This window comes from Salmo trutta, chromosome 15 (assembly GCF_901001165.1).
Source record: "Salmo trutta chromosome 15, fSalTru1.1, whole genome shotgun sequence".
Classification (NCBI taxonomy): Eukaryota; Metazoa; Chordata; class Actinopteri; order Salmoniformes; family Salmonidae; genus Salmo; species Salmo trutta.
Window position 1 is genome coordinate 46,122,636 of NC_042971.1, and position 18,172 is coordinate 46,140,807.

At 44.9% G+C, this 18,172-nt stretch overlaps 1 protein-coding gene across 7 annotated transcripts in view; it reads left to right on the top strand.

Annotated features, from left to right (window-relative positions):
• LOC115149148 (protocadherin alpha-C2) overlaps positions 1-18,172 on the top strand; it is an 80,435-nt gene that overhangs the window by 42,746 nt on the left and 19,517 nt on the right. For 5 of the 7 annotated variants that reach the window (XM_029691705.1, XM_029691708.1, XM_029691706.1 and 2 more), the window contains one exon: positions 16,482-16,540. In XM_029691705.1, the coding sequence (XP_029547565.1) occupies positions 16,482-16,540 (59 nt within the window). Of the gene's footprint in view, positions 1-9,714; positions 13,759-16,481; positions 16,541-18,172 lie in introns of those variants that run through there. The other 2 variants (XM_029691709.1, XM_029691703.1) reach the window with 2 other exon arrangements.

The window sequence follows — 18,172 nt, forward strand, 5'->3', positions numbered from 1 at the left end:
CTTCAAGATTATGATCAGTGATTAGTTCATTGACTATAACTACATTGGAAGTGAGGGATCTAACATTAAGTAGCCCTATTTTGAGATGTGAGATATCACAATCATCTTTCAATAATGACAGGAATGGAGGAAGTCTTTATTCCAGTGAGATTACGAACACCGCCATGTTTAGTTTTGCCCAACCTAGGTCGAGGCACAGACACGGTCTCAATGGGGAAAGCTGAGCTGACTACACTGACTGTGCTAGTGGCAGACTCCACTAAGCTGGCAGGCTGGCTAACAGCCTGCTGCCTGGCCTGCACCCTATTTCATTGTGGAGCTAGGGGAGTTAGTGCCCCGTCTATGTTCATAGATAAGATGGGAGCACCCCTCCAGCTAGGATGGAGTCCGTCACTCCTCAGCAGGCCAGGCTTGGTCCTGTTTGTGGGTGAGTCCCAGAAAGAGGGCCAATTATATATTTTGGGAGGGGCAGAAAACAGCGATTGAGTTGTGAGACTCTGCTGTAGAGCTCATCACTCCCCCTAACAGGGAGGGGGCCAGAGACAATTACTCGATGCCGACACATCTTTCTAGCTGATTTAAAAGCTGAAGCTATGTTGCGCTTGGTGACCTCTGACTGTTTCATCCTAACATCGTTGGTGCCGACGTGGATAACAATATCCCTATACTCTCTACACTCGCCAGTTTTAGCCTTAGCCAGCACCATCTTCAGATTAGCCTTAACGTCGGTAGCCCTGCCCCCTGGTAAACAGTGTATGATCGCTGGATGATTATTTTTTAAGTCTAATACTACGGATAATGGAGTCGCCAATGACTATGGTGTTCCATTTGTCAGAGGTATGGGTGCGAGGCTTCGGCGTCTCAGACCACGTAACGGGAGGAGGAGAGACCAGAGAAGACTCTGACTCGTTGCTTAATGGGGAGAACCGGTTGAAAGTTTGTTGGCTGAATGAGCGACACAGGTTGAGCATTCCTACAGCATTTCCCTCCAGAAGCCATGAGAAAGTTGTACGGCTGCGGGGTCTGTGCGAGGGGGTTTATACTACTATCTGTACTTAACTGGTGGCACAGACGCTGTTTCATCCTTTCCTACACTTAAATTACCCTTGCCTAACGATTGCGTATGAAGCTGGGCTTGCAGCACAGCTATCCTCGCCGTAAGGCGATCATTCTCCTGTATATTATGAGTACAGCGACTGCAATTAGAAGGCATCGCGTTAATGTTACTACTTAGCTTCGGCTGGTGGAGGTCGTGTAGAACCATGTCCAGATAAAGCGTCCGGGCTGAAAAAGTTGAATGAAAAAAGTCGAGCGAGGGAAAAAATAAAAAAATAAAACCGTAATTAAAAAGTAAAAACCGTAAAGTTGTCAGGTAGCAAAGAAAAGTTAGAATCAAACCGCACAGCAGCACGTAAACAAGTCTACAAGTCCACATCAGCATTCTGCACTCTCCTAATTTACTGTTGTTTGTCAAACATAGATCAACACAAAACTCAGCCTTTCCATTCTTACCATATTTATATAGGCTTTAAGATTATATTGAAGATTATATTGCACAACTTTACTGAAGTGAACTTTAATCAGTTTGGTTCCAGATGGATGGGAATATCGTCTTTAACCAAGTTTCCATCCACAGTTTTATTGCGAGTAAAGTTATACCATATATAAAACATTTTTATGACAGCTGTGATGGAAACAGGAAGTTTGGGTACAGTTTTATAAATCCCAACAGATAATTTGTTCGTTTGACATGGTGGGATCTTTTTCTGTCGGTAAAATTAATTATGCGCGAAATGTGTGCCTTTATGCACAAATATTGATACAGTATAATAACCATCATATCTAAGTAACTTGGAGTCACGTTATTTTATGGCGGGTGGTCCTCCCACTACGACTTAGGAAACCATACAATTTATTAGGCTACAGATGAAACTTCACAGGGTGGTGAAAGTGAACTGTGTTCTTGATGCTCCTTTCCAATACATTTTGAGGGTCTTATTCTGATGATCGATGCTTGACTGCGTTTGACAAATAAAAATGTTCTATCTCTTATCCATAGTAATCTCATAATATAGACTATAGTGCACAGCCTACCTGTATCTGAGATTTATTTACTCTATACCCTAACAAACTGCATGCTTTCCCGAGTAGTATTGGGAGGACCACACAGACTTTTCATGACTCCAAGTTTCTTTCAGTATGATAGTTATTATATCAATATTTGCGCATAAAAACGTTTCCAAAGCCATTTCTCGCATAATTAATTTTACTGACACAAAAAGATCCCAGCTTGTCTAGCGTATTCTGTCTTGTCTACATTTGAAATGTTTACCGAATAATGTTGTGTTTCTGTCAGGCCTGTCATGACATTTTTATCCGACATGATCTTTACAGCATAAAAAGGTTGGATGGAAACTTGGTTAGTATGTCATTTATTTAGCTGTGTGATTATGAACTAGGGCAGTGCATTACTGTAGTTCACAGAGGCTCCTAATGGTAGTGATGCCCTTTACACCTCCACCCTAAAGCTTCAAATGGACTTTCACATTTAACTACTGTAATTGGTATTAATGTGAATATATAATAATTATTCTTATTAGCTCAAGTACCGTAAGTACAGTACAATCTCAACGTCAGTGTGTCAGTTAATCATGTTAATCGACATAGATTCAGTCTTATGGTATACCGTGCTCATTATCCATCTCTGTGCATGGCCACTGTGGATGGGTCTGTGTTTAGAGACAGTCACAGGTGGGCGGCCTGCCTGTTCACCTCACAAGTCAACCTCCATATAATCATGTTAACCTTTCTTTGCCTGCTCTGTGTTTGGTCTGTGTCTGTGTTTGTCACAGCTTGTGTAGCCATTCTGTCATGGCCTCTCAGGGAACAAAGATAATATAGCCGTCATTCTAAGGACCAGAGGGGACTGTGACAATGTATACTGATCCAATTCATTCAAACTTACATGTAAACTTCCCATTGACATCGATGCATGATTTCAGCTTATACCATGGCATTGTTGAATACTCCCTTCTGATTGGCATGAAGGGCATTCTAGAGAGTGCATTATTTCCCTATAATTGCCTATACTCTATGCCACTGAGCTCAGCTCTGACTGTGTGTTGTGGTTCTCACTGAGGATAGGTAATGATAGCATGTTTCTGTAATGCCATCCCATGGGTCAGTTGTGCATGAGTCCTTGACAGAGGACATGGATGACTCCAGCTGTAAGTGGGTCAGGCCTGTGGTTCCGCCTGGCCCATCTGGCAGAGAGAGATACATGGATTAGAGGGTCTTGGGTCTGCAAGCCGGAGCACTGGAGCAATCCCACTTGCATTATGTGTGGAAGGCAGTAGGATTCACTCTCACTGCTGCATTGAGAGTGATACTGCAGCCTCACTCCCCAGAGACACGCCTGGGCTAGAGCCCTGCTCCTCTTTCTCTGTCTTTCTCTATGTCTCCATGTCTCTCTCTCTCTCTCTCTCTCTCTCTCTCTCTCTCTCTCTCTCTCTCTCTCTCTCTCTCTCTCTCTGTCTCTCTCTCCATCTTGCTCTCTCTCTCTGTCTCCCTGTCTCTCTCCTTTTCTCTCTCTCTCTTTCTCTCTCTCTCTCTCTCTCTCTCTGTCTTTCTCTGTCTCCCTGTCTCTCTCTCCTTCGCTCTCTCTCTCTCTCCGTCTCTCTCTCCGTCTTGCTCTCTCTCTCTCTCTCTCCGTCTTGCTCTCTCTCTCTCTCTGTCTCTCTCTCGCTCTGTCTCTTTCCCTTTCTTTTCTCTCTGTTTTCACAGATTTCACAGTGTCTTCTATCACCATATAGAAGCAGGATCTCGTTAAATGTGTTCTACACTTTTTTTTCTCTAACTCTTTGTAAGTACTTCTAGAGTCATTCTGAACCAATTGAGGAGATTGAATCAAATTGTGCTCCTCCTTAATCACCTCCTCCCTGAGAGCAGGAGATTACACAGAGCCCACTTCTATGTTGGGTGGCTGGGATGAGGATTATGATAAAGGAATTTTTTCACTTGTTGACCTTACAGATGAAGTGTGTCTCACACGGAGATGACACATCTCACAAAGTGGCTGTATATGACAATATTTAATTTACTTTTTATCCCGTATTAGTTTAAATTGAGAGTGTATGGTACATTCCTATTGTGTGATTTGATTTCCCCAGTCCACTCCCTGAGCTGATAGATTACATTTCTCTGGGAGTCGTACTGCTGGTGCTCTGGGGCACCACAGGGACAATTACCCATGCTATATTAACACTATTGTTCAGATAGCATCCACGAAAATGGTGAGTTTCTAAACTTTGTCTGTCTTTAGTTAGTAGTGCTGTAAGGCTGTCAAAGGAAGAGAGATAATCAAGTCCCTGCAGTGCAGCAAAGACAGAGGAGAGGAGAGGAGAGGAGAGGAGAGGAGAGGAGAGGAGAGGAGAGGAGAGGAGAGGAGAGGAGAGACAGGATATCCTTTCATGCCTTCTTCTTTTGTTTGTACCTTAAGCGAGCCTGCTCCAAATGCCCAAGGGAATTCAGGAAGAATTTTACAATCATATTAATAGACTGATATATTTGGAAACATCTGTGTTTAATTTATGCTGAGTACTGCATTAAGGAGGGTGTGTAATGTAATATGCAGAGTCACACACACAAATTCTCACACACATTGGCTTGCAGGCTGTGTAGGATGCCTGCCAGTAATATTCCACTCTGTATTTCTCCACTGCACCACTGAAGCCAGATATAGGGCTATGCTGGGGGAAAGGTGTGGCTTCAGATACACACACTGTCACATGCAGGTCTCTCTCTGTCTTTTCTCATCCCCCACCTTCTTTTATTGTGTCCTTCCCTACCTCATTCTCTTCCTATTTCCCTTTTTTCTCTCTCTTTTCGCCATCTCTCTCCTCTCCGTGCCACAACACCTGTGTGTTGCTTGGACAGATGATTCACAAATGTCAACTCTTCTATCGGTCATGCATCTCTTTATGTATTATTCAGCAGGGCCAGTGGGGAGGCAGCAGCATCCCTCTTACAAAAATGCTCATCCGTAGCCATCTATCTACCGTTATACAACCATCATTAGTCCACCCTCATCCATTAGTCTGCTCACATCCAAAGATCATGGGTCAGAGCCAAGGGCATAACATCATTACAGATCAGTACGAGAGAGAGTGTGACTGACTGACTGAAAGATGGATGAATAGGTAGAGAGAACACACACAGAGCTACACCTAGATATCCCTTTATCTGCAGTATATCACGGCTGTAAGTACGTGATGTGTTTCTAGTCATTTCATTGTCTTCTCTAAGATGTGCAGTATGTTCTTTATTATGCATTTCTATAGCTGCAAGGCCCAGGTCATGATAATCTAGTGTTTCGATCAGTCAGTCTTTGCATGGATTGGCTGGTATGTTTCTGTCGAGGGCTGCAGGTGGCAGACCAAGCTAAGCCGAGCTGGGTGCATTGGCTGCTAGCAAGTTCACTGGCGCCCTCTGTCTGTGTAGTGGTGGTGATGGAAGGGGGAAGGATGGGAGTTGTCTCTGGAAGTGTCTTTAGAAGGCTCCAATTTTAGATGTCTTACTCAGCCAAGAGATTTATCCATTAGAACTCCTCAGTGCTTGAAATTGTTTGTAGAGGTCTACCTTTTTTACGTGTCACTGATCCCCCACAATTTCTGTGTGATGGGATGTTCTCTTTACCATGTTATGCATCAGCAGAGACACAGACAAAAACAAACACTGACTCAAGGCATGCTGGTTTATATTACTATGTCATAATAAATCCAGTTGACCTTGGAGGTTATGTATATGATGCAGATTTCTGAAATTCAACAGCTACATTCATCTGCTGCCACATTCTGTGCACGTCAGGATTTATCTCCTTGTATAAAGTTCACTAGCAGCTAGTTTTGTATGAGTAAGGTACTGTTCCGGTTATTGTACTAAGACAAACCAATCTCTCAATCCATAGGAGAATGAATACGGGTGTAGTTGTTGGTTAAATGTAATATTGATTGTCACGTGCTTGACGTAGATATACAGTACCAGTTAAAGGTTTGGAAGTACCTACTCATTCCAGGGTTTTTCTTTATCTTTACTATTTTCTACATTGTAGAATAATAGTGAAGACCTCAGAACTATGAAATAACACATATGGAATCATGTAGTAAACAAAAAAGTGTTAAACAAATCCAAATACTTTTTATATTTGAGATTCTTCAAAGTAGCCACCCTTTGCCTTGATGACAATGTAGAAAATAGTACAAATAAAGAAAAACCCTGGAATGAGTAGGTGTTTCCAAACTTTTGGCTGGTACTGTATAATAACACAGACTTAGGAACTAATATACCTGAATTGCTCCTCTGATAGCTAGATATATTGAGGTGTTCGGATAAACAGGGCAGAATTCATCAGGCACTGTGAAATGGGCACTATGTTGGGACGTCATACAATACTGCAGTGAGTAATGGACACTAGAGGGCACCCACTGTCAGATCTAGTCTGTGATCACAACCTTCAGCTGCAGGCTGCGGCAGTGTCCAGTCTCAGCTTGAGAACAAGAGAGGGGGGAGAGAAAGAGCTGGATAAATACATGGAACAAGTGGGAGAATGGAGTTTGATAAAGGGAGGGTTAGAGAGAGAGCGAGAGAGAGAGAGTTTGTCTTGAGTGGTCCCTGTAGCTGTCGTGCCTGTAGCTGGTTGTGTGTCCCCCGTTGCTCTTGATGAGGGTGATATTCTGCTGTGGTGGGGCTGTCTGTCTGCTGTTGATGAGGGTGATATTCTGCTGTGGTGGGGGCCGTCTGTCTGTCGTTGGTGAGGGCGCTGTTCTGCTGTGGTGGAGGCTGTCTGTCTGGTCTAGTTGAGGGCGCTGTTCTGCTATGGTGGGGGCCGTCTGTCTGCCGTTGATGAGGGCGATGTTCTGCTGTGGGAGGGGGGCTGTCTGTCTGCCGTTGGTGAGGGTGCTGTTCTGCTGTGGAAGGGGCTGTCTGTCTGCTCTTGCCGAGGGCGCTGTTCTGCTGTGGTGGGGGCTGTCTGTCTGCTCTTGCTGAGGGCGCTGTTCTGCTGTGGTGGGGGCTGTCTGTCTACTCTTTCAGATGTGTGCACCTCGCTGAAATCCAGTACACTTACATAAGCGAGGAGGTCAGGGCAAAGGTGAAACAAGGATCCTCAGAGAGAGATGGAGGGCATGTCTGAACTCTGGTGTCTCGACCCCTTTGGGTGTAAGGTCAGATGCTAAAAAGAATGTATCACTTTCTGGAGTTCATAGATCATCATTATGTTGTGTCAACATGAAGGGGAATGGAGCGACGCCATCAGCCTTTAATCCACTTAGACAGACCCCTCTCCCCCTACTCACTGTCCTGTGTCCTCCCCTGACCATCTCGCTCTATCTATATGTATCTCTCTAGTTGAAATTCAAATAAGCTTTATTGACATGAGAGGTACCATCCAATGTTGCAAAAAGCCATTTATAGTACACAGAAATAACACACAAGACATTGCACAAGTAATCAAAATACCACACAGAATAAAAGATTGGACTGGAAATGGATGTTCATTCCCAACTCTATGCTCGTTCTCTCTCTCTCTCTCTCTCTCTCTCTCTCTCTCTCTCTCTGTCTCTCTGTCTCTCTGTCTCTGTTTCTCTCTCTGTGTGTGTGTCTCTCTCTCTCTTTCTTTCATTCTCACTCGAAGAAGTATTTATATTTTCACTTTGTGTTTGCACAGAATCATTTTGAACTTTCTAAAAGGCACAGTTCTGGGACGCAAAGACAACCCCCTGACAGTTTTGCAGTAACTTTTTGTATGTTGAGTTTTGGAATTTGCTATTTTTATAGAACAGGAGAAATGTACCTATCTCTTCAACTCACACTTTCGAGATCTCTTTCACACACTGTATCTACAGTATCTGTGTACTCTTTATTGTGTTTTTGTCTTTCCATCTTTCTTCCTGTCTGTGTCAGATATCTTCCTGGTCTTGTTGATGAAAAGCAGACCCAGGTCATTAGTACACAGTGTTACTTAGTGTTCCTGTGAAATCTGTTCTGGACCTGCCGTTCTTGACTCACTAGGAAGGGTTGTGTTTTATATACACAGTGAGGATGATATATCTCAGAGTCTACAACAGGAAAAGGCTCTTATTTACAACGTGGACAACAGATGGGGCAGCTGCCTGACGAGCTCCTTAAAAGAGACAATTAGATAGACAAGATTTAAGATATGAGCCAGAAGAGGTACTTTTCCCTGCTGCAGGAGCCAGGTGGAAGGATTGTGCTGCTGTGTGTGTAACTGATAGGATTGTGTTGTTCTTCAGGCAGTGATAACCATTCCCTCCAGCTGAAAGACTAAATGTCATGTTGTTCTCTAATCTCATGTCAACAGATGAAAATCAGGATATAAAACCAGGAGATGACTTATTTATTAAATGATTTAGTTACTGCTACCCTTATTTGTTAGTGTAAAGTTGGGAAATTATGCAAACTGTCTAAGTGGAACCATTCCAGATGTCATTTTTCCCTTTGGTTCTTCAGTATCCAACACCATAACATGGCATGATTGATAAACGTTTATTGCTGGTGTGCATCAACAGAATCTCTAGAATAGATTGGCTATGTTAGATATGTCTATGTGACCTTTCCACCCAGTATTCCTTTGCGAGTCCAGCTCAGAGTTCTCGTTTCCTCTTCTTGTGATGGGGTCAGGGTGTCTTGGTCAGCCAGAGTTGTTCGGATGTGGGTTACCCCTTGCATGTGGCGAGGACTGCGGATATGGGCTGGTCTGATCTGTCCTCACACTGACACATAGCCTTGCTTGGGTTTAGACTTACAAGTCCATGGGCCTGTGTTGGAGATAATGGGCTTTTCAGGAATGAGTCAGAGCCGTTCTCTTTCTCTCAAACACATACACACACACGCACGCACACACACACACACACACACGCACACACATACGCACACAAACACACACACACACACACACACACATACACACACGTCGCAACATCAAAAGTAAGTAAACAGTACCTTTCACATTTGAGTTTACCTTATAAGCTCATAGAGTGTGTAACACAAGCAAATCGTTCCATTCAACGGCCTGTTAGATATAGCTAAAGCTATTGACACACTGACTTCACTGCTCTCGGTACAAAATGTATTGAGCGTCATTAACTTTGGTACTCAAGTTGTGATTTCATGCGTCACCTGAATTTATTTCACTGAAGTCAGCGCCCCAAGCAAAGTGTTTCTCAGCAAATACATGACATTGGCAACACAATATCATCTTGAAGTCTTGTGCACTCCTGCTTTTAACCACAGAAAGAACCTTCTTTCTTTTCTGTAGGAAAAACTTGATCTACAGATGTAGGATCTTAATTTGATCACCCTGTTTCAGGGGAACTTTCCTGCAATGCAGGAAAACAACTTGTAGTGTATTTGAAGTTTAAAAAGGCTTCTGAAGTTTGTAATTTCCACTTTGTAATTATCAACCCCAACAAAAATGTACATTAATTATAATCCACATAATAATTCACATTTCCTGTTGCTGCAGGATTATATTCCTGCTGTAGCAAACTGGCTCAAATTAAGATGCTACATCTGTATTTGTTTTCTTGGATGGCAAGGTTCATTAATTATATGTTAATTATATGTTGGAGCAGGTTTGTGTTGGCGATTTACCAACTTCAAGATATTTCTAGTCCAAAACGGACAGTATAAGACTGACTTTGTGTTAACTTGCTCAATGAGAAAGTAAACAACTGCATTAAAATCCATAAAATTACAGTGAATTCTGCCAGTGCCATAAACCATGTATGCCTACAGATGTTATAAAGACAGATGTTTTAGTGTCTTCCCAGTAATAGGCCTAGGCCTACCACATGTTCCCCATTCGCCAACTCTTGTGCACAGGACTCAATTGTCACTCTGAATAGACAGTAGTCTCAGAGTGACAGATTCATGTACTCCAATTTTGTTGATGGATGCACAGAGAGCGTGCCTGGGGCATGCTGGCCAGTATGGTCTGGACTGTCTCGTGTAAATCTGTTAACATTTTGACAATGATGAGGATGATTATAATAATCTTGATGATAATGAAGATGACGATTATTATTGTGATGGTGATGTGGAAAGTGATGGTGCTGATAGTTAGGTATATGGTGAAGAAAATAAGCGGGTACCGCGTGCACAGTGGTGATACAGAGAGGGAATGAGACGTAGGGCTTATTGGGGACAACGGGCATGTTAGATGTGATTATTTGAGCTGACACTCTGAAGTCTAGCACTGACAGCGATCCCTGTGTTAGAGGTTATGGATGTAAGGGCAATTCCAGTGATCTGCATCGTTATATGCCTCTCCCAAATGTGGAGGTGCAGGGTGCGCTACAGCAGAGGACATAGCTATTAGAGCTGCTTTAGGGGAAGCCGCCATGCAGCGGTTCAGGCTCAAACAAATCAGGGCAATTCCAGTCCCCAAAACGTGCCATGTTTGAGATCGGCTACCTGTTGTAAAATTTGACTGCAGGGTTTTGCGTCGCAGCATGAGGCAGGCTAATTGCACAGTTTGATATAATGATGAAAAAAAGGCTAGAGAATAATTGGTGGGACAACCCAAATTAACAATTTAATTTTCAACCATACCGCTGTGCTGGTTTTCCATATCCATTTAAACGAGTGATGTATTGCAGTGTTGACTCAATTTATCATGTGCACAGACACGGTAAATGGCCATAAATGAAACCAATCTAAGGCGGTGGATTTGTATTCAGTTCTGTTATTTTTCTTAATTAAGGTTCTGATATGTGAAATGCAGCCAACCGTCTATGAGCACACGGACCCTCCCCCGCTGCTCTGCATCGACACCATAACATTGAGCACTGGAGGTAGAGAGAGACACAGGGAGAAATTGATGGGGAGGCGGGGGAGGTTGCACCAGTAGGGAAGGAGAAGAGGAGAAGAGAGACCGTGAGCGCGCGAGAGCGAGATACGCAGCACCAGTGGCAGGGAAACACACCCGTCTGCCGCGCGCCGAGGAGAGAAAAAAGACATCACGGACAAAGGCAACATGGATGCATTGGAGAAGTATCCGTTCAAACAGATAACGGAATGGATGTGCCGCTCCTCCTGCACTTAACGGGGAACCAATTATCTTATTTTAATGCGGTGGTGGGAGGCGAGGTACTGCAAGCTAAAAAGGCGGAAAGCTGTATTTAATCCGTCTGCGGATCCCATGAGCTTGCAATGGCTGTTACGGGGATATGTAACTGTATAGGAAACAATGTGGCTCTTTCTTTTATTGTATTTTTCTTATTTTGTGGCCTTTCACTTGGACAACTACGGTACTCTATTCCTGAGGAATTAGAAAATGGAGCGGCGGTGGGGGATCTTGTGCAGGATTTGGGGTTGGATATCCGAAAGCTCTCCAATCGAAAGATAAAGGTAACCTCCACCACTGGAAAACGGTATGTGGATGTCAATCCCAAAAATGGAAAATTAATTGTCAATGAAAGAATCGACAGAGAGACGTTGTGTGATTTAAGCAGCACATGTCTTATAAATTTAGAGGTGCTTGTTGAAAACCCATCCGAGGTGCACATTGTTGAGGTGGAGATTGTGGATGCTAATGACAATGCGCCGAAGTTCCCTAGAGATGAGTATCAATTGGAAATTACAGAATCGGCTTTACCAGGGTCTCGTTTCCCCATTGAGAATGCCCTGGATCCGGACGTGGGATCCAACTCCGTTCGTCTATATCGACTAAGCCCAAACGAACACTTCGCGCTGGATTCCAACAAACCCTCCATCAACAGCAAGCACATTGAGCTCGTGCTCAAAAAGCCCCTTGACCGCGAGCTGGCGCCTTACCACCAATTAATTCTGACTGCTGCAGATGGCGGAACACAAGCAAAAACCTGTTCAGCTAAAATTAATGTGCGAGTCCTGGACACCAATGACAATGTCCCAGTATTTGACAGCTCAGTGTACAAAGTAAAATTGTTAGAAAACTCCCCAAAAGACACACTGGTCATCAAATTGAATGCCACAGACCTTGACGAGGGTACCAATGGTGAGGTGTATTATTCTTTCAGCAGCTACACTCCTGAGAGAGTCAGACAGATGTTCAGCATGGACAGCAACACGGGAGAGATCAGAGTGAGGAGCAATGTGGACTATGAAGAAACCAACTCTTATGAGATGTATATCCAGGCCATGGATAAAGGCCCTGGTGCTGTGGCAGCCCACTGTAAGGTGGTGGTGGAGGTGGTGGATGTGAATGACAACGTCCCAGAGATAGTCCTGTCCTCTCTCTCCAGCCCAGTGAGGGAGGATGCCCGGGCTGACACCGTGGTGGCCCTGATCAGTGTCACAGACCGGGACTCTGGTGCTAACAAACAGGTGAGCCTGGAAATACCTCCGGGCCTCCCCTTCAAGATCAAGTCCTTCAGAAACTACTACACCCTGGTCACCTCCGCGTTCCTGGACCGTGAGACCACCGCTGCCTACAATGTCACCCTCAGCGCCACTGACGGCGGCACCCCACCCCTCTCCTCCCAAAAGACCATACAGGTGGATGTGGCTGATGTGAATGACAACCCGCCGCGCTTCGAGCAGACCTCCTACACGGTCTATGTGACGGAGAACAACGCCCCCGGGGCCTCGCTGTGCACTGTGAAGGCTCAGGACTCAGATGTCAACGAGAACGGACGCATCACCTACACCGTCCTCAATGACAACAACCACGGGATCCCTGTCACTTCTTACGTCTCTGTGAAGGCCGACACGGGAGAGGCCTACGCCCTGCGCGCCTTTGACTATGAGTCACTCAGGGAGTTCCACTTCCAGGTCAAAGCTCAGGATGGGGGCATTCCGCCCCTCAGCCGGGTGGCCACTGTCTACATCTACATCATGGACCAGAACGACCACGTGCCTGAGATCGTCAATCCCCCAGGCAACGGTACGCGCTCCACAGAGACAGTCCTGAAGAACGCTGAGGCTGGTGCCCTGGTGACCAAGGTGGTGGCGTATGACGCAGACGCAGGTCCCAACGCCTGGCTGATCTATGTGTTGGATCAGTGCACAGACTTGGAACTGTTCAAGGTGCATGAACACACGGGGGAGATCCGCACCACACGCAGGGTCTTGGAGGACAACTCCACCTCCTTCAGCATGACGGTGCTGGTGAGGGACCACGGCCAGCCGCCTCTCTCCTCCACCGCCACTGTCAATGTGGCTGTCATGGAGGTGCCACCCAAGGTGACGCCTGACCCTAAGAGGGTCATCCGGCCCCACAGCACCCTGCTCTTTTCTAATTTGACCCTCTATCTGATCGTGGCTCTGAGCGCCACCACCTTTGTGTTCCTGGTAACTGTGGTGGTGCTGGCCATCGTGCGGTGCCATGCCTACTGCACCCAGCCTGGCTCTTGCTCCCCCTGCTGCGTATCCCAAAAGACCCCCCCTGACGGCGGGAGCAGCAGCATAGTAGGTGGTGCTGGGGGTGGTGGTGGGGGACAACCCAATAACAATGTGGCGCTGCGGAGAGACCTCAAGGTGGAGCCTCACTACATTGAGGTGCGTGGGAATGGCTCTATGACCAAGACCTACTGCTACAAGACCTGTCTGACGGCCACCTCAGGCAGCGACACCTTCATGTTCTACAACACAGGCCGGCCCATTAGCGGCACCTGGGGTTCTGAGCGCTTCTTCACAGGAGGTAGTGGGTTTGTACGGAGACTAAGCATGCCCGATGCGTCACTGCAAGTCTGCCCAGAGGTGCGTCATATTTTTTCTCTTCTATTAAGCCAAATGACTAACAGGTCATGCATGGCATAACAGAAGTATAGCCTCACAATCTTCCGTCTCTCCAGATGACATACTAGGCCAGGGGTGTCAAGCATACAGCCTGCGGGTGGTTTGAGTACAGAAATTATCAATATACTTTAAAATGACTAAAACCAAATTGAAATTGTGTAGAAATTATAATGGACCTACATTTATAAAGTTTCTTGACTGTGTCCAGCTCGCTAATAATCACAGAAATTAAAGCTAGACAGTCTAGGAGTATCAAAAATGTTAAAAACGAAGGATAGAGGACTGTCTTTTGCAAATTTCGACGGTGAGGAAATATTACACATTTTCAGAGCGGCTCTCTGGACCATGTTGAAGACCGAATGTGGCCCCCAGGGCAGAACGAGTTTGACACCCCTGTACTAGGCGTTTATATGTATTGGCTATGTTGGTGCTGGTTGTCTTTAGATGAGTGTTGTAGAACACATTCCATCCTACCACTGCTCTTTGAACTGTCTGTTACATGAAGGGCTGTAGAGGCTCAGTGGTTTTACATGCTAGCTGAAGTCCTTCATGGTCATATTGTGTGCTTTGTTGTCATATTCATTTTATTTGCCAGTACATCTTGAGACTGCGTCAGATATGACATGTTTCTTTGTGTGTGTGTGTGTGTATGGTTGTGTGTCCGTGTGTCTCTTAGTTCCTCTCTCTAGTTGCACAGTGTAGCTACTTCCTCCACCCAGCTCAGACTTTCTGGAGTCCTGCTGTATTTCTGATTATTCAGGGATTTGTAGTTCACTTTGATGTTGTCATCACATATTCAGTCAGTGCAGGTCATTTTGACTCTACCACTGGCTCATTCTCTATCCAAGTGTGTTTGACTTCATCATATCTCACAGTGTCAGGCTTTGTGTGTGCCTGTGATTTCACCAGTTTATATGTGGCTGCACATTGTATATGTGTGTGTATATGTCTGTCTGTCTGTGTGCATGTGTGTGTGTGTGTATTTGTGTCTTTTTTTTCTTTAGTCACAACAACGTCTGTGTTAAATTGCAGTAACTGAAAGATCCTGTCATAACTTTACTCCTGTATTCCTTCCTCTCCAGTCTGCCACATTGACTCCTCACTCAGAGTTCTCTCCAGCAGTCTTTCCTGCTGTCTCTCCTCTCTAGAACCTATTCCACTGCAGCACTATGCTGCCGTAGGAAAGTGTTGGCATTCATGGTGGAGCATGGCTTAGGAGTCAAGGCTGAGTGCTACAGGAAATGAAAAATAAACAGCCCTGCATATGTTTACCACAACAGGGCTGGAATGTTAAGTATTGCAGCAGCACTCATGATAAACATGTTCACTAACGAGGAACCACAAGTTTCGTTTTCGTTTAACCTCAGTAAAACTCCCAATAGGGGTGCTTCATTACAGACTAGAGCTCAAGGAATTAACATTCCTGGAGAGTGTGCAAATGGCTATATTCAGCAGCTATGTCTTTTGAAATCCATGGGCTCTCTGCTTACATTAGCCATGTTTTAAGGTTGATTTGCTGTATTTTTGTCTGTTTAATTGGCGTGAACTCATGTTTACTCTAACGAGCAGAGATCTGGGTTGTGTCCTCTAATGGGCTGGCTGTTGTACGATCTGATGCTCTGCTGTTTCAGCACTCTGCTCTCGGGATTGGATAGGCTGACAAAACATTGTCAGAATATAGTTCGGAGGCCACATGGGGTTGATTGGAATGTTTTGGGGTTTAGGTTGTGGTCGTGGATGGGTCAAGATGGAGCAATGAGCAGAGGCAGCATCTGGCCAAGATAAGAATGGTGGTGGAAATGAAATTAACCTCCAGCCCCACAAATTAGATTGACTCAGAGAGGTTGTGTCTCAGAGCAGGAAATACTCCCTTCAGAATGAAACTAATTAAAGAACATTATGTACCCTCTTTATCTACTGAAGCCTAAACAGGTATGAGTCTTAAACTACTACAGTACCCACCCCTACCCACAGATCTGATGTCTAGGGCTCTGATGATGTCAGTGGTTATGATTTGTGTTTTCAAGATGTACATATTCAAATCTCTGAAGCTCCATTATGAACCTTCATGCAATGTGTAAACCTTGTGGAACCAAACTACATGAATTGAAAAAACACACATCAACATGGAGCAGCCTTCTGGAGGAGAACATCAATGAACTTGAGTAATGTGTAACTGCCCTAGGAGAGCCGCCCTTAAAACCTCTTAACCCCAGCCCAACATGAGCAGGGATGGAGGATGTGATTGGCCTGGTGATAGAGGGGCTCATCCTGATTGGATTAGCTCAAAGTTCAGCTGCAGTGTGACTGATGAGGCAATAATTTAAAAGGGCTGCCTGGAGCTCTGAGCTCACGGCACTCAAGCAAACTTCATCAGGACCACACACACACACACACACACACACACACACACACAATACGACAAACTGACTCATACACAAACTCCTCAACCTCTCACAGAAGAACTCACACACACAGGGATACAGGTAATCTAAGAATGTATCAGTGTGTCTTCCAAGGTCATTGCTTTGGTAAAGGGCACGTGTGTGTGTGTATCTGATGGCAGTGGCACACTGTCTTCCAGAACTGCAGTGTTCCAATCAGGATGCAGAGTTGGGATGTGCACCATGATTAATTAATGAGACCATATCTACCCCCCCTCCCCCACTCTCTCTCTCTCTCAGCCGAAGGCCCCGAATGCTGACTGGCAATACTCCACTTCTCTGAGGACAGGGATGCAGAGGTAAGCACTTTACTCTTTTGCCCTCTTGTAAATTCTGCCCTCAATTAAAAAGATTCCCAAGCCCCTTACCACTTTTAGCTCTTAGAATTACAGTATATTGCTTGAAGAGAGCATCTCAGTGAAACACTATCAATTGCTTGGAGGAATATTGTTGAAGTGTGTAGCCAAGGAAATGTTGAACCCAGTCCAGAGTCGCCATGCTTGTCTGCACAACAAAGACTGGGAGGCACCCACTCTGACTACTGCACTCTGCAGAAGCACCTGCCTGCAGATAGCATAACATGACCACAGACAGGTCTCAGATCAGATTAGCAACAGCCTCCATAACAACTAGTGGCTCCTCAACATGTGTCTGACCCCACTCAGCCCCCTGTTGCCCTGTTTGGGCCAGCTGTGCCCTGGCTGTCCTGCCAGCCACCCCAGAGGGGTACACACACAGACAGTGGGGCAGAGCCATGCTGTTTCAGCCAGGCCCCAGTAGCTCTGCTCCTCTGCTCTGCCATAGTGTATATAGGTCATCTACATTCCGAGCGCCACTCTTCCCAGATACAGTCTTTCAGAAGGAACCGTGAAGGACAAATGAGCTGATGAACTGACTGAGAGCTTTCTCAACCTCAGATCATCACACACACTAATACATGCATGCACATGCACGTACGCACATGCACACACACATGTACACAAGCACACACACACACACACACACACACAAATGCATGCATGCACACACACACACTATAAAGGGCTGCAGACTGTTTCGTTATTTACATGAATGTGTTAATCAGTAGCCCCTGGCGGTTGAGGGGGTGTGTATGCTATCTTGGGTAAACTAACAAAACAGTAGGAATAATCTTTTTGAGTGTTATCTGTGTTACTGTATTGTATTATACTGTATTATATGGACAGTATTTACACACATCGTTCAAACCATGATAAAGCAGAAGAGAACATGCAATTCTAGTGCAGCACATGCGGCCTACAAAGTTACAAGTATAGGCTAGCGAATTTGATAAACATTTCGAAATATACTGAAATAGGGCCTATTTGTATAATTAGTAGGCTGGTACTGTATATATATATATATATATATACAGTACCAGCCTACTAATTATACAAATAGGCCCTACTGGTACTGTATATATATATATATATATATATATATTATAGTACCAGTCAAAAGTACCAGTCAAAATATTTGTTATATTTTAGATTCTTCAAAGTAGCCACGCTTTGCCTTGATGACACCTTTGCACACTCTTGGCATTCTTCACCTGGAATGCTTTTCCAACAGTCTTGAAGGAATTCCCACATACGCTGAGCACTTGTTGGCTGCTTTTCCTTCACTCTGCGGTCCAACTCATCCCAAATCATCTCAAATGGGTTGAGGTCGGGTGACTGTGGAGGCCAGGTCATCTGATGCAGCACTCCATCACTCTCCTTCTTGGTCAAATAGCCCTTACATAGCTTGGAGGTGAGTTGGGTCATTGTCCTGTTGAAAACCAATGATAATCCCACTAAGCGCAAACCAGATGGGATGGCGTATCGCTGCAGAATGCTGTGGTAACATACTGGTTAAGTGTGCCTTGAATTCTAAATAATCACAGACAGTGTCACCAGCAAAGCACCATCACA